The 19,613-nt window shown below is 39.4% G+C and overlaps 1 protein-coding gene across 3 annotated transcripts; it reads right to left on the bottom strand.

Annotated features, from left to right (window-relative positions):
• Positions 1-650: 650 nt before the first annotated feature.
• On the bottom strand, positions 651-18,426 carry TMEM19 (transmembrane protein 19). Of its 3 annotated transcripts, XM_065669068.1 has the most exons (8): positions 18,223-18,426; positions 15,345-15,395; positions 11,912-12,062; positions 8,768-8,881; positions 7,120-7,257; positions 6,550-6,804; positions 5,689-5,898; positions 651-2,842 (listed from the first exon to the last, which is right to left on the bottom strand). In XM_065669068.1, the coding sequence occupies exons 2-8, from the start codon at positions 15,345-15,347 to the stop codon at positions 2,679-2,681; spliced, it is 1,035 nt and encodes a 344-aa protein (XP_065525140.1). In that variant the 5' UTR covers positions 15,348-15,395; positions 18,223-18,426; the 3' UTR covers positions 651-2,678. The 3 variants fall into 3 exon arrangements, with proteins under 3 accessions (XP_065525140.1, XP_065525149.1, XP_065525131.1); XM_065669077.1 differs by lacking the exons at positions 15,345-15,395; positions 18,223-18,426 and adding an exon at positions 12,181-12,256; XM_065669059.1 differs by lacking the exons at positions 15,345-15,395; positions 18,223-18,426 and having other exon boundaries at positions 11,912-12,268.
• Positions 18,427-19,613: the final 1,187 nt, after the last annotated feature.

Genomic DNA, 19,613 nt, shown 5'->3' with positions numbered 1-19,613 from the left:
GACAGTTGGTATCCCTGCCTGTCCCCTTCTGAGCTCAGGAACGGCTCTTAGTGACACGCACCAAGTTACAGGCAGTTTGCCACATCCTAGAACCTATTTCCTGTATTCCCCCCCCTCCAACAGTTTTACAGCTGCTAAAGAGTTAAATGTACCGATATTCATATATGCTATACTCCACTCAGTATAATGTACCTGGAGCTTAGACTGTCCTTTTCACAATTCAAGAGCACTTAGACCTTTCTAAATACAGGAGACTGATGAGTGGGAGTTTCAAAAGCAACTCGAGCATCATCCCAAGACATGGCAAGTAGAAAACAATACCTTTGAAGGTCGTACCTGAGGAGTTCATTCACTCAAATCATATTCACTCATGTTAACAGATCAAAGCCTTTCATGCTGCTATGAATTTAAAATCCCAGACGTCTTCTCACTACAGCAAACTGTTTTTCAAATGAGACTCATATTAAATAGTGAAAAGTTTCAGTGTTAGAAAGCAGACTTTGTTCCAGGAAATGAAAGAATATAAAAATAACACATTTAATGGAAAGAAAAAGTATCTTACAAAAATGTCTTAATTCCAGAAAACACAACAGTAGTAATAAAACCTTAAAAGACAACTAAGACGAAGCAGCATAAATCCAGACAACACATGAAAAATCTCAAGTGTTTATTGTTAAACTTCAAGTGCATATATTCCTTTACAATTTTGTGCCTTTCCACAGGAACAGACATACAGCAGCCATAAAATTTGTTCTTTTCAGAAAGCTTTTACTAGCTTGAAATCTCATCTTTATAATGGGATAATACAGTGAACTAGTTCCAGTGATAAATTCCAGATTTATATAGACCAGATTTGTGAAAGAGTAAACTCAACATGGCAGTTTTTAATATTGCCACAAAAGGTGACAAAATACACAATTCAAGTGGGTTCAGACAGGCAACAGACTCAAGACATTCATAAAAAACAATCAAGTGTTTAATACAAAATACTCAGCTAAAGACAATTAAAGATAAAAAGAAAACGCTTTTCGTACGTAAACAGCATGGGCCCTATCTTCCCCTGTCAACAATGACATGTTATTACGTGGGTACCTCTAAGGTTTAAATACAATGTGTGCAGGCTAAATTACTTCCACCTCTTTTATAAAGTAATGATGGAAGATGGAATCACCCAACACAGAAGTCCAAGTACCAGAAGTTAAATTCCCATTTTAAATGGCTTGTAAATGAGACTTTCCCCGTTCACTACATGGATACCTCTGTAGCTTTTTTGGCTACTGAATAGGAATCCCAGACAAAATGGGAAACACTTCCACTGCTGAGAAAGAACCAAAGAGGATAGTTTGGTCAGAATGCTAAACGTTACGGAACAATTCTAAGCTTACGAACAAAATGTTCTATTTCTAAAGAGATGAATGTGAATTCGTAATTGTAATCTTTAATTTAGTAAGTATCACAGTATTGACCATGTTCATAAATATCATTAGTTTTGAAATAAAGACTTCAAAAAAAACGCACAAATATATTATTCTGGAACAACTAATGAGTTTTTATTTCAGATTCTAAATTTAAATGTTATTTTAATCTTTTGCTGCAAACATTATGTAGTGGCATCACTTTTACCAACCCTACTCCCAGGGAGGTGGAGATAGTACCAGAATGCAGAATCTGCAACAAGGCTTATTCTCTCCCTCAATATTTCCATAAAACCTTACATACTGTAGATTATGGCAAATGCCAGATTCCAGCCATTACACCTGTGTTACCATTGCATACATAAAGTTGCAGTGTACTTGCCGGACAACAGCCACAATGCCCCATCACACCGACTGATGTTGATTAGACTTCTATTTGCACCTTGAATAGTGTTCAATTTTGAGCCCCTCATTACAGGAAAGACATTGAGGTGCTGAAGTGGGTCCAGAGAAGGGCAACAAAGCTGGAGAATGGTATGAGGAGCAGCTGAGGAAACTAGGGGTGTTTAGGATGGAAAAGGGAGGCTGAAGGGGGACCTTATCACTCTCTACCGCTGCCTGAAAGGAGGTTGTACTGAGCTGGTGGTCAGTCTCTTCTCCCAAGAAACAAGTGACAGGATAAGAGGTAACAGCCTCAAGCTGTGCCAGGGGAGGTTTTCATTGGACATTGGGAAAAATTCATTCACCGAAGGCAGGATCAGGTGTTGGAACAGGCTGCCCAGGGCAGTAGTGGAATCACCATCTCTGGAAGTGTTCACAAACCATGTAGATGAGGCCCTCAGTGACATGGCTTAGTGATGGACTTGGCAGTCCTGGGGTAATGGTTGGATTTGATGATCTTAAAGGTCTTTTCCAACCTAGTTGATTCTATGATTCTAGCTTCTTGTCCTTCCAGATGATGGGGACTGGAAAGAACAGACTCCAAAGTTTCAGTTCCATGAGGATAATGAAATGCTTCACCTCACTTGGCAATGATCTGCATCCATCTCAAGAGCATCAAAAGCGTATTGGCAAAACCCTTTCCTTCCCCTGAGAAACACCAATTGCAGTATGAAGCTTACAGCCTTAGTAAGTTGAGATGGAAAGTCCTTTGGATCTCTTAAAATTTCAGATCCCTCTCTTCAAGAGAGATTCAAAGAGGACTCGGAGTCTTTGTGTAAAACTGAACAGAAACAAATCACATGCAGAAAACCTTAAACCATTTCAACGCCTGGGCCAGAAACACCACGCCATACCTGGAAGCACCAAAGCAATGATTATAGAAGAAAAAAGATTTACTGCATTATTGTCCAATATGGGTTTTCCAGATATGTGCTTGGAGTCTTTTGTTTGGTGGTTGACAACCATGCCAATATTCTGGTCAAAACCTGCGGAAAGATAAAAGACTTCGTTTTACAAAGCCAACCCAGCTGAAAAGCAATTTAGTAACCATATGTATGCAACTTCATAAATTTAGTTTACCATTATGTGTTAAGCCTCTGTAAGAAAAGACAGCAACAGACTAAATTAAATCACAGTTAGTTTAATCTGGTAGCTTCAAAGAATGGAATACAATATTTTATGTTAGAAGTTACTTTATTTGCAAAGTTACACTTCTGCCAGGTCTACTTCTCTCTATGGGGTTTCATAGCTAAGAAAGGAATAGAGCAAGCTGAATCAGGAGAGGAGTAATTTGTTCTAAGGCACTGGATGCTCGTTTCAACCAAACAGAAACGACTGATTAGCAACATGTATTTCCTGTCATGAAGACGTATTTGTTTTCAAAGGAAAATTACGGAAATAACATTTGATCTGTCAGAAAATGAGCTTCTTATGGAGCTTGAACTTATAATTTCTACTTACATAGCAGTTTTATACTACCAGCAGCTGGGTTTTTTTTCTCCTGGTACTTAAGTCATTTCTTGCTTTACCTCTGTATTATCAGTACTCTAGTACTGTATTTCATTAGCTGTTACTGTACACAGTTATCCTATCTTCTGTCCAGCTGCATTACTTTCTAAGCTGATCAAAGTGTAAAATTCTAGCATGATTGATTTTAATGCCAACTCAAGCTGTAGTGAAGCTTGTAACTGGGTATGTATGTCCATGTGCACACCTTTAAGGATCACACAAAGAAACATTCCAAAATAAATTGGTGTATTTTAAGCTAATATTATTTTCTCTGTATCTGTAAATCCTACAACATGGAAATTTCATTTTGAACTGCTGCTTTATGACAAAAAGATTTTCAGCACCTCAGACAAAACTTAAAAAACCCCACAGTACAAACCTGCCTGGCAGGTATATAGCTGCTATTTTAGCTTTGAATCATATATTTAAACCTAGCTTTGGAATAATGGGAAAAAGCTACAGAAAAATCAAACTTCAAAGCCTGATAGTTTAACTCTTAACACTTGCTATGTTTTAGGAAGTTTTAAGTTTTCTTGAGAGAAAAACTGGGAATAAATTTTTATAAATACGTACTTGAAATGCACATAAAGCATAGACTGAGAGCATTAACAAGTTATAGGAAAGTTAACAGTAATTCCTTCTATTCCTTTTGCTATTTACAGAATAAGTCTGGCTTCAGACTGATAACACAGGAAAATTTTAACGTAATTCTGTGTAGCTACTCAAAGTTTTACTTAATAAACGTGTGGGCAGGGAAGGACTTTCACCTAGAAACTGGCTATCACAGTATATTACACAAACCAAATCTAGGAGGACTACCAACAAGAAAAACATTGACAAAAGGGATTAGCAGTGGCAGCATGATATTTTCAAAAGAATACACAATTCTTTATTACCACTGCCGTATTTATTGTTTTTCAAGATGCTGCAGAGAGACTGGAGTATTTCTTACGAGACCACACTGAACGGGGATTGGAAAAGCAGGTTGAAGTAGGGAGGAACACAAAACCTAACAGCATGCACCACATGAGCAGCACTATTCCATTTATATCACAGCATATATATACATACAGACACACACCATAGCGTATATCCATATATAATATAGATACTGCAGCAGTACTTATGAATTTGTAAGAGAAACTCTGGAACTTGCATGCTGTCCCTGCTGCAGCTAGCAAAGTAAGTTGCTGAGCATGGAAAAATATCTGAAGTGAAGAATAAATAAATGCTGATAAATGCTGGCATGCATTAGCTAGGTTTACCACATACTCTTAATGCATCTGCATCATTAGAAGCATGAAACATCGTTCAAGTGGTTAAGTGCTTCTTCTTTAGTACAGAAATATCTAGAAATTCCTCAAATGGTTAAACACTCAATTCCATTTTAGGCTTTCTTGGAAACAAAGTCTAAACAGACTACAAGAAATAGAGCATAAAAACTGCTGGAAAGCCAAATCCACAGCATCAGCAACAGTCTGCAGTTCTCATTGTGATGACAGACTTGAACTGCCTGAGAGATACAAGTCGTTTATCTCCACCTTCAAACCTCAACTTCCAACAAATACGTAGATAAGAATTCCCTCTGTGACCAGGTATTAAACAGAACAGCGTCACATACAGTCTTTAAACAATTTGTCAGCAGTTTACAGTTTAGCCTAAAGGTTGTCTGTAGTGTTTATTCACAGACAAAGATCCTTACAGGCAATGAGTAAAATACTGAAATCATTTAGAATCAGCCAGCCAAGACGGTTTTTAAAAATGAACATGATTTTTTAGTTAAAGTCACAGCTGGTTTGTCATAAACTTAACTTACAGGAAACAGTACTCTAGAACCAGTGAGAACTTATATTGTGGGCACATGTTCCTGGAGCTTTTCTTATGTAATTCTTAAAGCTGACACTACTGCTGTCTTCAGAGTTAGAACTCAAGCTTCTGCAGTGACAACCAATTTGGGTAAATGGATAAAATTAAGCTGACGTTTTCTCATGTGTTACCATAATTAGATCTATAGAAAACTAGAGGGCAGCAATTGCTTTCTGCAAGTTAACATGTTTCAGATCTCTGTTCTCTTTCAGTAATCAACAAGACAGTAACATAATATACACAAATAAAAATATGGAAAAGAACCAGCTGCCCTTGCTCTTGTTTTCATTATTATGTCCATCACTTTAGCTCCCTTTACCCTTTGTGTTGCTAATTCTGTATTTTCTCCATTTAAAAATCATGTCCTCAGCCCTCCTGGAAATTCCAAGTCCATTTTGAGGTTGCACTGAAGGGGGGGGATGGGGGAGGGGGGGGGAGAAAAAAAGAAGAATCTTACCGCTGTATTGCATTGTAGCTCCCAAATAGGAATCAACAACTGATCCCAGTAAGCCAGCTGCTGCGCCAAACACAATAATGGGCCATTGTGGAGCAGATACTTCCAGATCAGTCACGAAAATGAGTTGCGTGATAAAGTAGGCTATACCTACTACCATGCCACCAAGCAAACTTGAGAGCAGGCCCACAAAAGTAATTGCTCCATTAGTACCTGAATCAAACAAAACCAAGCTGATTCACAAACGTTTTCTTGAAGCGTTGCATTTGTTCAAATGTTTTGTATGAAATCAAAACTGTGTTCATAGTGATCTTCCCCCCCTTATATCCACAAGCAAAAAAGAAATATAAAATTACCATGCATTCATATCCTGTCCTACAAGGTGTACAACTCAGATCAACATGCCAACAAGACTCAAAAAAAGACATACTGCTTTAAGGCAGTAATGTCATCCACTGTTTAGACCAGGCCTGACAGACAGAAGGGTCACTTTACCCATCCTTGGTAAAATACCAAAGGAAATGGGTGATTTAGTTATAATATATATATTCTTCTACTGATTAAAATTTTCATGTCTAAAAAACCAAGTTGTAAACTTGTATTCTTTATATCTTTGGCAATATAAAGACTTTTATTAGTGCCAGGGTGAGCACTCACTAAGAAGGATTTTAGTTCCCACCAAGAAGATGCAGCAGAAACACAACTGAGTATATTCCATTTCAGCAAATGCATTCTCGCTAACATTTTCTAATCCCAGATTTCTGATGTTTGGGGTTTTTTAAGGGTTTTTTTTTTAATTTTCAAGTCAGATGCATAGTTCTAAACAGATTAGCATAAGAACATGCAGAACACGTAACGCCTTACCTACTGGAACCTTTTCCCAGGTTGTTATCAACCTTGGCTTGCTTTTGCTCATAACACTACCTATCTCTGAAGCCCATGTATCACCAGCAGAGCATGCCAAAGCTCCCAAAAGGGATAAGCACATCCACGATGCTGTGTATTGCTTTGAAAAGTCTATAGGAATTTCACCGGGTCCATTTTCTATCATATATAAGATAGCCAGCTCAGTAGGAACACCACCATTACACAATACTTGCAACCAATTCCTCTGCCCACCTAAAGTGACAAAAATGAAGCATTAGTATTTTCAGGCAAAATATCCCAGACAGGCAACAGCACAAGACAACAGCGAAATACACACATATAAAGTTAAAATTAAAAAGATACATTTTAAAACCAGAAACTAGATAGCAATTTATTAAACAGAACAGAAGCAAAAGCAAAGTCACTTCCTAACGTTCATAGGGATGGGATTAGAGGGGAGATACAACAACAGTGTGCTCTATTTTGGATGTTACATCTCATCTGCCCCTTTGAAAGAAAGGGGAATATACACAAGGAATTGGGAGGAATTTAAAAGTTATGGCTTACCTTCTTTGTATTCTGAATCTATTTGCTTCTTTATATCTTTTTTCCATTTAGTAAGTTTTGAAGAAGTAACAAAAAATACAAACAAAGAGGTGAAGAAACTGTAATTTGCAACTGTAAGGATAAATCCAACCACCAATCCTACCGGGGAAAAAAAAAAGTATATAAAGTTCTTTCATGTAACACTTCGCAAATCACTTAAGTGTTTTGAATCTCTTGAATACAAAAAGTATGATAAACCTCAATCATGCAAGAAGAGAATTACTGAAGCATCTAATACCTTTATAATAATTCCAAAGACATCTTAACTGAAAATTAAAAAAAAAAAAACAGTTATTTTTATAATTTTCTCTTAAGTTTTATTGCCAAATTGTTAATTCTATTGCTAAAGTATGTGATTTTTAAGACCTTCTCTTGCCACAAATTAGTAATACTGTGCAAAAATAAAAGAGGAAGAAACAAATAAATAAATAAACCAAAGGCCTAAGGTTATATAATTTAAACTGAAGTACTCTGCCTGAAAAATAGGATTATTTGTGTAAAACCATATACAGAGCTATGGCTGTGTCTCTGTCAGCAAATTTATCTTCTGTTTGGAAATCAAATCCCTCCCTCAAGGTCTCCAAGATAAGACACGGAAGAGGGTTATTCAGGTTAACAGATGCTACTTCTCCTTTCTGTTCCTCATTTTCTTTTTCCAGTTTTGATTTTAAGCCATCTTTTTCTTTCTGTAAGTATTTAAGCTCCCAGGTATAATCTCCTCCTTCACAGGAAAGGCCTAATTCCTACTGCCCACCATGAGATTAAAATTCTTCACAACTGAAAGAAAACTGACTGCACATAAAGAAAATGCCAGCATAAACTGGCTAGCAGAGCTGTTAACATTAACAGGCAGAAACAGCAGAAGAGAAAAGATGGCTTTTCTTAATTTAGAAAATGCTCCCCTCAACTCACATACAGAACAAGACTTGCAAAACTGACATGGGAGGAAAGCGTTTGAGCTCCTGTTTCCTTCCACTGACCATCAATCCAGACATCAGAAGACAAGGGTGAATCACATCACCCAGAAATCTTGCATCAGATTTCAACAAACACTAATGTACACTACGTTAGGTTTTTTTTTAATAACATAATGAAGAAAAATTTTGTTGATACAGTAATTTGATTGAAGTACAGATTTCATTTTCTTAGAAGGCAAAAAAATGTCTAGAACTGCTCATATTACAGAAAGAAGAACCACAGTATCTTTACTGGTTTCCTACCAGGCACGTAGGCTACTGACATGGCTCAGTTTCATGGTATTTCTTTACCATTAACTTTTGCCATTTCTTTATTTCTACATGAATCTATCTGTATGTTAAACCAAAACATGCAATTTAATTGCATGCTATACTGAAGTTTACAAGAATCTTCTAGGTTCATGCAAGTCTAAAGACAATATTAATCAAATGAATTACAAACAACAGCAAAAAACTAAACAGGCACGAGGAAAAAAAAAAATCAGTATGAATTTAAGGTATGTATGCCTACATTTACACTTTTATTATAATAGAACTAGGTAATAAAGTCTTTAAAGACTATTATGTACCATACAAAGGGCCTTAGTTGAGTCTACTAAATGTTTAGCTTAGCAGTCTCACAGAAAACATACCTCCCAATGCACCACTGTGATCAAGACTCTTCTTCTTGAAACCCTGTGTAGCAATCGTTAGTGGAACCAAGATTGAAAAGAGCCAGCGCCATGGAGAAATAGGTCGTAAAGTACCTGATAAATAAAATGGTTACATATGACCCTTATAAGCCTTTTTTAAGCCTTTATATATGAAAAGTCATTATCTTCTAGTACATGTTTAAAAACTGATCTTAGAAATTAGAACTTTTTACCCATGGTAACCAAGCTCTCGGGTCCCTCTCCCCGCCACAGGGGTGCATCTCCTCAACAGGCAGAATTTATATCCCTCAGGAAGTGAGAACACATTTGTTACCTTTTACAATAGTTGTTCCTATGACTTTATTAACTCTTAACTTTTCACCAAAAGGGCTAGTCTTAGAAATATTTAAAGGCAACTAGGAATACTGCAAAAAATAAAGCTTATTTCAGCAAGCCATCACATTCTCCAAACTATAATTTTTAATAAAGAACAATAATACAGTATACATTTTGTATTTAAGGAAAGGTAGCCACATGACATACAAATCAAGTGTTACATAGTCTGGTTTCCACCTGAATATTTATGCTCAACTGAGCCTGAAGAAATTTAATGCAGTTCTCCTTGTCCTGTCTGTTCCTGCAGAAAATCTGGCTTGGCTGAGAATTCACAGATGATTTAGACTTCTTAGTCTTTGCTTTGTGTACGCCCTCTCTACCATACATGCATGCAACCCTTTTCCAACCTGGCAGCCCACCTTCACAGAATCATAGAATAGCTAGGGTTGGAAAGGACCTCAAGATCATCTAGTTCCAACCCCCCTCCCATGGGCAGGGACACCTCACACTAAACCATCCCACCCAAGACTCTGTCCAGCCTGGCCTTCACTACTGCCAGTGATGGAGCATTCACAACTTCCCTGGGCAACCAATTCCAGTGCCTCACCACCCTTACAGTAAAGAACTTCTTCCTTATATCCAATCTAAACTTCCCCTGTTTAAGTTTGAACCCATTACCCCTTGTCCTATCACTACAGACCCTAATGAAGAGTCCCTCCCCAGCATCCTTACAGGCCCCCTTCAGACACTGGAAGGCTGCTATGAGGTCTCCATGCAGCCTTCTCTTCTCTAGGCTGAACAGCCCCAACTTTCTCAGCCTGTCTTCATCTTGATCTAGAGTGTCATAGAGACTTGTTGAAAAGCAAGCTGCACCCAACACTTTTGTGTCTCGTAATATGTATTTACTGCCAGAATTATTTTTCTTCTCTTAGGATTTTCTAGAATAATCCTTTTCCACTTCTACATTCCACTGTCCTCCCTGTTATTTTTTCCTCAATTCTATCTAGAACAGCACAACCAGCTTGAGTGACAACAGAAATTTTGTTTGCACAACACATTGGCATGGAAAATTATTTTCTTTGTGGCATTCAGTGTAAACTGAAAGCACATATTTAAGCTAAGAGATAGCCTTCTTTCTCTACATGTTAACGTGCCCTACATAGTGGGGGAATCCTTTCCACTGATTTTTCTTCTCTGACAGTGGCTGCAACCTGTGCCAGCACCTCACCACCCTCACAGTAAAAAATTTCTTCTTGGTATCTAATCTAAACCTACCCTCTTCCAGCTTAAAACCATTTCCCCTTGTCCTGTCACTACATGCCCTTGTGAGAAGTCCCTCTCCAGATTTCTTGTAGGCCCTCTTTAGGTAGAGGAAGGCTGCTCTGAAGTCTCCCCAGAACCTTTTCTTCTCCAGGCTTACCAACCCCAATTCTCTCAGCCTGTCTTCATAAGAGAGGTGTGCCTGCCCTCTATAGTCATCTCTGTGGCCCTTCTCTAGACTCGCCCCAACAGCTTCACATCCTTCTCATGCTGGAGACCTCCGAATCGACCTTCTTGCTCTATAACCATTTTAAAAAAGGGAAGATTTGTCTGCAGTCTCCTCCTCAGTATCAGGAGATACCTGACACATCTGATCCACCTACTTGAGTGAGGACGGCCACAAAGATTTACCAGGCCTCTCCACTTTCCACTGTCAATTCTCAATCATATTATATAGCAACGACTGGTATATCCTCGTTAGCAGAAAAACACAGAGCTAATACCTATAGTACCTATAGAGCTGAGACACACAATGTTGCATGTTTCAGTCCAACTCGGCTAGCTCTAAATGAGACAAACTGCTTGCTTCTGCATGACTTCCATGTGTCTGGCATCTCTCTACAAGCCAATGTAGAAGCATCCAAACAACACAGATTTAATGCTGTACCAGGACTAACACACCATCCTAAAACCTGAAGCACTGAAAAATCACTGAGCAGAGACATCCAGCTGCCACTGCAAAAGTCAGCTTATACTGGTGGGATATTGATTCTAGCTGGATTTATTCTGGATTCAGGGTGACACCAGGCAGCTGAAGGTCTGCATCCCTAGGTACTCTTAGCAACACTGCATTGACATTGGAGCTGAGCATTTCCTGCATGAAATTGGCAGAAGTCTTAAGAACAGGTCTTTCCTTGCCTCAGGAAAGCAGTTAAACTCTTCTAGGTTTGAACTAATGTGAAGGCAGTACTGCTGCTTTTCCACATTGCTTTAAAAATGGTCGTAGAACTGAAATGAGAGTACGGAAAGTACTAATGTCCCTGCAGCTACACACAACCAAACCACAGCCTGAGTTATCACAGAATTATTTGGGTTAGAAGGGACCTTAAAGCTCATCCAGTTCCAACCCCCCTGCCATGGCCAGGAACACCTTCCACTAGACCTCGGTGCTCAAAGTTCCATGCAACCTGGCTTTGAACACAACCAGGAATGAACACCCACAGCTTCCCTGGGCAACCTGTGCCAGTGCCTCACCACCCTCACAGTAAAGAATTTCGAATATTTGCTTTCTTTCAGGGAGACAAATTATAAAGGAAACCAACATTTTACATTCAACGAGATCCCTAGGCAGTGTACCTAGAAGGGCACAGCGGTTATTAACACCTTATAAACCATCAGCAGCTACTGTCAGGGCTGAGGTTTTCAACCCTGCTGAGGCCGAAAGGTGCTGTGCAACCCCTCTTCCAACGCTGTACCCCCAGCCTGCAGGGGCTCCGCTCGCCCCTCGCCATGTCACCCCCCCGGCCCCCACCCGGCCTTTGCACTCACCGTAGTACGTACTTGCGGTCATGGACACGATCCAGAACACCAGAGAAATACAAATGAGCGCGTTCAGGATGATAATATTCGCCATCATCTTGAGGTACTCCTTGAAGAAATCCTCCTCGCAATAGGACATAGGAATCCAAAAAGAGAACACCTGGAGGGGAAGCACGGGGCGCACCGCATCAGCCACACCGCTACCTCCTCCTCCTCTTCCTGCTGCTCCCGCCCGGCCCGAGCCGCGGCCCGAAGCGGCCGCCTCTGTCCCCACACACCTCGGGGCGCCACCGGGAGGCCCCGGGCCGCTCATGGGGAGGCGGCGCCAGGGGCCGGGCCGCGGGGCGTTGTGCCGCCGGCAGGCCCCGCGCCTTCCTCCTCCCCTCCCTCCCTCCCACCACCCAGCTCCGCCACCGACCCGCTCCCGCCGCCCTCCGGCGCCGCCACCCCTCTGCGCATGCTCCGCCGAGCCGCACGCTGACGGGAAGCAGGGAGGAGGTGCCCCCGGTCCTGCAGGCACTCAACAGGCCTCAGGACGGAGCTGTGGTATCGGCCATGCGCCCACAGCCTTTCCCAGCCCTAGCGGGCTCCTGCGTATCGATCCGCTGCGAGACCGGCGTCTGCCTGTCGCAAACCCCCGTCCTTATTAAGTGTGCCTCCTCTGGGGTAAGCGGTCATTCGTGAGGCAGCCGCTCTCTCCGGGCTCCTTGGCCCACGGCTTGCCTCTGCACCAGGGCGCCTAATGCTTTGCGCGGTGGGCTTGAATAACGAGCAGTGGAAAAAGCGCTAGTTAAATATAAATCAAACTTGCCAAATAGCGCTTGTGATATAAACCTAGGCATGAAAAGGATGAAGCGAGTTGGTAATTAGTGATACCCGTGAGTATCTGGATGAGGTTTGAAACTTGCTGGAGCATTGCAGAGTTCATTAACAGGACGAGAAGGAGACTTGAAACATCTCTTGAAGTTGACACGGGATGTAAGCAAGCCAAACCTGCCTGGTAGGTTTTCGTTGGGCATGCCAGAGTTACTCTCAAAACACTCAACTGTAAATAATATATCCCGAGTTACTAGAAGGACACCACAACTCCCACTTCGCGTATCAGAGGCTTCGTTACCAAAGCAGAGATGAGAAACTCCATTTCTGAAAAGCCCTCCCTTCATTTTGAGGCAGCTACCTATAAAATAACCTAATTCAGGCATCACAGAAGGTAGTTCTGAAGTAGCATTTATATATTAAACATTTGTTATGTGGAAGGTAGACCCAAACCCTTCAAGTTTACAAACAAGGGTTCAGATGAGCCACCTCATGAACATCAGTAACCTTGGGTGCCATTTTTTATGGACTTGAAGCAGCAGCAGAATAGCATACTTAAGTATTCAATAACAGGCAGAGTAATAGGAAAACGTGAATTAAAAGTTCTTTTGCGTACAACAAAAGTAGCTTTTAAGCTTCAAAATTCAAATGAATAATCTTAGTGTAAAAGTTGGCAATTTCCCTGCTGATTTGAAGCCGATTTCTTGCGTGTTGGCACCTGTTAATCTTTCAAGCATGTTCCATTATTTTTCATTCAGGATCTGGAGTTAGTTTCTTACAGGGTGTGAACACAGCCCAGGTTATGGATTCTTTTGCAACAGAAACTTAGATATATTTTTGTGTTGCTGTGAAATAGTCGCTCACAGCTGCTTCTTCAGATGTTGTCTAAACTAGGGACCATGTTCTACAGAAATTTACAGATACCTGGTTTTAGTTGAAGACAGCAGGCTTATTTCAGAGATTAAAAGTTAACACTTGGGTGTTTACAATGTGTTGGCTCCAGCCAATTGGACCCAAAATTTGAACCAGGTGCCTTATACAAGGGTGTAGAGGCTTTATTTTCTGCTGTATTTATTGATAATAAAGACTGGGAACACCCAAATTTTCTTTGAACTGGAAATCCCCAAAACATTAATGCTAATGTAGCAGGACTTACTTTGGTATGCCTGGTGTTCCTTCCTAGCTCCCAAATTTTAATTCTATCTGAGATCTGGATTTGAAATCTTAAGAGTCAGGGGCTCAGCAGCTGGGCTGCTTTGTAAGAACAGGACACCTTTTAAAGGATAACACTGATACAACACTGCTTAGATGCTCCTGTCAAAATCTAAGTAAACAAATTTTTCAACCAGAACAAGATACTTCTACTTAGACTGGTGGCTGAACAAGTAGCTGCTTGTTTAGGTGTAACCAACTCCCATAAAACTATTAATTCAAATACACTCTTAACTGAAATTAATTATTTATTTTATTGCTTATTTTTTGTTTTCTAAACTGTAATAGACTGATACTGGATTTTCTGGTGGAGAAACAGAGATTCTTGCAGAAATCATAAACCCCTGGCTGATACCTGTGGGACCATGATTAATGGTAACACACAACTGGTATGACAAGGGGACAGATTTGTGGCACTCTAAAGGACCCTTCAGCTTCCTTCATGGGTAGGTAGCACTTGCACTGATTTAGAGACACGCCAGACTATTGCACTGGCTTATCCACAAACCTTACATCTTGGCTCAAAGCCACAGACGCTGCTCCTGGAGCTTACATGAGAAAGAAAAGCAAAGAGTATACTGCTCTCGGTGCCTGGGGTGAGAAAGGTGGTTCTAGTCATGAAACCTGTAGCAACCACTGTGAATAATGTTGGCTTTGACTCCTCTTTTAGCTCTGAGTCTTCTGCTATACACGCTTCAGCTCTTTTGCCTTTTCTGTATGTGGCTTCATACATCCCTTTTTCAGTTTTTTTCTATTATATAGAGCCAGCAAGTCTTGCTGCAGTCACTTGGTACACATGGAATGTTACAAGAAGATTTGGAAATGAAAAAGAAAGAAACCCAAAGTTGGACTTCTTTCCACTTTTAGAAACTGAAAGAAGTTGCCACATTTTTGAAAGTAACATCTACAGCAGTTACTGTCATTGGCCCAAATACTATGTTTAAAGTCCTCTTTTCTAGATGTTGCCCTTTGTTTTTACTAAGTCCTGAAACAATGATTAACAATAAAATCACAACACTTTCAATGGGCAAATGTGTTGTTTGTGAGGTTTCTTTAATTTAAATTAAGCACCCATCTAGATGTTTACAGTATCATGAATTCAGAATTCATGTACTTAAAACGCCATCTTGATCAGTAAGAAGAGTATTGTATAATACATGCAATACATACATTTAATAAATAGTTTTTGCTTATTAAAAAACACATTCCCAATTCATACCTAATAATATTGATAAGCTTGATAATTAAAAAAAGGCAAGTAACAGTTGCTTGAGACAAGTAGATCTTAAAGTTTTTCCCCATGCTTTCCCATACAAATACATTCTTGAAACAAGAAAAATCTGAGAATTTTAAATAAAAAAATATTGTTAGAATTACAGGCTGCCCAATATTGAGAAGAAGAGTTCCTTCTTACCATTTTCCCAGATCTATAGGATGCAAAGCACGACCAATTCAGAGTCTAGAACTAAAAATAAATATGATTTAATAGGAGACAGAAATGCAAGATGATTAAAGGCAGTATGACCAACTGAAGATAATAGCATGTTACTGTACATAGCATCCTAATCACTCTTTTACGTTCATTCTTTTCCCAGGAATACATTAGAATTTAGTACGTTCGCCATAATATAGCATAAAATTTCCAAATTTTCATGAAGTAGAAGTAGATTTTCTGTTCTGTTCCACCTTTTTGTATCTCTGATAGTACTCTACATTTCTCTAATCTGCTTAAAACATTATTCATGTTTGTGAGAGTTCTGTTTCTGTTATGCTGTTCTTTTTTCTTAGTGGTATAAAATCAATAGGAAATGCTAATCTGACCATGGAAAAATCCATTTCACCTCCCTCTGTAGTCTTTTTTACAGAATAAAAAATACTGCTCATAGTAGAGATAAAGATAAAAGGAGCTGGCCATTGTTTTTTAAAACCAGAGGAAGCTATTAAAATTGTCTTTGCATATGAGTATTGTTTGTCTTACAGTTAATAGTACAATGAAGGAAAAAGAACTGCTTCAATGATCTTGATTTTTACTACTTTCTTTAACTTGGCTGTTACAGGAGAAAACACCATACTTGGACATGAGCTTTTATGCTGTATTTTCCTTGTAACACTCCACAAGAATTTATATCTGTACATATATTTACTTAATGGAATATTCCTGCTTCTTATCAATTGCCTCTGTAGTTTTTGTGCTTGATAGAATGCATTATGAGTAATACAGCTGGAAACTTAAATACTAATTTAAACTTTTTTTTATTCTTCATTGTTAAACTTGTCTTTCTAATAACAAAAAAATTACTGAAGACAAAATACTGTTAAACACATGAAATTAAAAATCTCTAAACATTGTTAACATTGCACTAAGTATAGTTACTGGCAAGAGCCTTGAATAAATATTCACACTTCTAGAAAAGACAAAATAGTAAGACTGTAAAATCTCGTGGTGATAGTGTCATTAGATAGTTTACAGAAAACAGATGGGAAAGCCTCATACTGCAGGTAAATACCCATTTTAAGTAGGGCACCCAAAATTAGCAGTCACCTGTGAAAATACATACTAAATTGCAAATACTTCTGGAAACAACTGTTGGCATTTGCTAGGTATTTGCGATGGTGTGGTCCACATGTGGGGTCAGACTCCTCAAACCTTTGAGTGTGTCTGGAGGGAAACTGGGAAGTTAGGCTCCTCCAGGAGGAATCTAGCTCATGTATACCAGAACTGCTTTGAGAAATGAATGCCAACATGTGGTGGATGGGAACAACCATGGGACAGACATCAAAGCTGCATCGTTGTTCTGTATCACCACACTAGGTAAACCATAGTCTGTGTTGACAGAATAATAGCTATGCAAGGGAACAGGATTGACTGGCTTTTAGATTTAGATAACTTCTAAATGATTCAGAAGCATTAAGTTACATACATTTTTAGCCTGTAAAAACACATGTCCTTCCATGTCTGCCTCAACACAAGTGGGTGTAACTTGCCATACATAGTGATTCAAATTAGCAGTTTGACCTGTTTAGGCAGACTGAGCAGAAGTGATGGAACTATGCACACTTTTTTTCCTACATATATCATAGTCAGATTTATGATTTTCAGCAAAAGAACTAGGGCACATTTACCTTTAGCATATATAGCAGTATTGGACAATTCTGGTAAATGCTGCTAAAGAGTTAGGATGACTTTTTACTGGGCTTAAAATAATTTGTAAGACAAATTTGGGAGACAAGGGGATGAAACAAAGCTGAATCTGGACATGGAATAAAGTCTTAATGAAAGGTATTGTCCTCCAGGTTATTTGTGTCTAGGCCTGGATTCTGACGGGTTTGATAAGCTCCCATTGATTTGAGATGGAAATGGGTGCCCAAGTAGCTGTGAAAACATAAGCTGTAGGTTTTTAAAAGGAAAATACTTGGAAATGCAGTCCAGAGGAAGGGCTGATGGCAGCTATGAAATTGCTGAGCTGGGGCTTCATAAAAAAGATCAGTAGCTTCAGGAAAAAAAGAGAAAAGTCTAGGGCAAAAAAGAGGATTGCTAAGAAAAGAAGGCCAGGGAGAATGCCTGCAAAATGCCTGGGAGATAGGCTGAAACATGGAAAGAGAACCCTCAGAGGGTAGAAAAAGCTCTGCTGAATGACACCAGCAAGAAGCAGCATGTAGGCAGGAAGGTAGAAGGGGTAATACTGTGAGTGGATATACAAGTGTGAAGTGGATGGTCCAACACACCTCAATGCCAGTTTTCAGATTTAAATGCAGAGGAAATCCCCTCTTTTTCTGTTTTCTTGTCAGCAAGTGCAAATGAACTGAGCTCAAAAAGAGATTTTTGGTTGCAGATGTGACAGTTTCATAAAAAAAAATTGAGTTCAAATGAATTAATGGGCTGGAAATCACTGGGCATGTAGAAGACCAATGTCCTTACTTGTCTTCACAAAACTAAGCAGCACAAGGATTGAAATTGGGTTTACTGTTCTCTGTGGCCAGTAAACTGGATTTCAGGACATTTGCTTTTTAATAAAGAGCAATTTTTGTATCAAGTACTTTACTCATGCAAATACTATACTTTTGATTTTGGTAATACAGAATTTTAGTCCTGTTTCACCCAGGAGAAACACCTGAATATCAAACTTCAAACACTGCTTGTCCAAAGACTTTTTTTTGCTTTAGAAACTGGGTAATTAAGTATGAAATGTGAAGACATTCTGGAAAACTAAAACTACAGAGTATAGAAGTTTTACCTAAAAGAGATGGGTATAACAGTGTGCACTCAAAAGTTAGGCAGAAATATCCCTTACCTTTCAAGACTTCAGTACAGATTCAAATGAACTGGTGCAGATAAAGTATTTCAAAAGCAAGATCAGTCTAAGTCCTGTGACAAACTCCAGATTCCCAAGGTCTTCAGCAACTGAAGTTTCTCATCAACAAGAATATTTTAACTGGCTGTTCTGCTTCTTTGCCATCGTAATTTATTCCCATTCTTTCAGTCACAAACAGTAAAGTGATGCCACAGTAAATAATCCTGTTGTGAAGCAGATGTAAAATGGAGAAGTCAAGACGTTAACAAACAGGGTGGAGCCCAATCCACTCTTCTCATGCTAAAGAGAGTGTCAATTAAAGACTTCATGTTCTCCTGATTTCAGAGATCCACCCAGCGTCATAAATTGGTATTGAAGTTGCAGAGCACCCTGTTGCTGTGCAAAATACACTAAGGTACTAGTGGTTTAATCTCAGAAAAGATGTATTTCTGACTTGCTGGGTGGAGGAATAATGTCTTAATTTCAGCTGGGAGAGAGTTAATCTCTTCCTAGAGACTAGTACAGTGCAGTGTTTTGGATTTAGTGTGAGTATAATGCTGGTAACACACTGATGTTTTAATTGTTGCTAAGCAGTGTTTATATTAAATCAAGGACTTTTCAGCTTCTAGTGCCCTGCCAGTGAGCAGGCTGGGTGTGCACAAGAAGTTGGGAGGGGATAAAGCCAGGACAGCTGACGGCAACTGACCAAAGGAAATTCCACACTGTACGATGTTATGTCATAGTATATAAACTAGGGAGAATTGACCCGGAGTCACTGATCGCTGCTTGGGTTGGGCTGGGCATCTGTCAGTGGGTGGTGAGCAAATGTATTGTGCAATTGTATTTTTACCAAAGATTCAAACCTAAAAGTACTTTTGTTAAGTCTTTAGATTTATGTCTTGCAAATGAAGAAATCAAGACCTCTTTCAGAATCAGTACTGCAACACAGACAGCTGCTGATTTTTTCCCCCCTGAAAACTGGTCTTACAGTTTCGCTAGAAAACACATCCAAAATACAACTGGTAATGAAAAGTTCCCTACACAGTAACCAGGCCACTAGTAGCTGCTGCCTGATGTAAGCTCCTGAAACATTTGCAGAAATGCCTCATGGCATGATGTTCAAATATTCATTGTCTTAGGACACTGTGGTGTGTATGTAAAAGTTAAGTTCAGCCTATGGAAGCCACTGTTCTCCTATTAATTAACACAAGATTTCTGCAATGTGTCCACCCTGTTAAGTCACAGTCATTAGGCGAACTGAAATGACCAGTATAAAGGCATTTTTCTTTCTCCATAAACTAAGAGAGAAGTCTTTGATGATAAATTTATACTGCTAAATAAATAAAGAACACCTCAGTGCAGCTCAAGCACTGACCTCTCAGTAATACTGT

The sequence above is a fragment of the Lathamus discolor genome, chromosome 1, assembly GCF_037157495.1.
Source record: "Lathamus discolor isolate bLatDis1 chromosome 1, bLatDis1.hap1, whole genome shotgun sequence".
NCBI lineage: Eukaryota > Metazoa > Chordata > Aves > Psittaciformes > Psittacidae > Lathamus > Lathamus discolor.
Note: the sequence above shows the minus strand (reverse complement) of the source record. Positions and strands in the feature narration are given on the sequence as shown.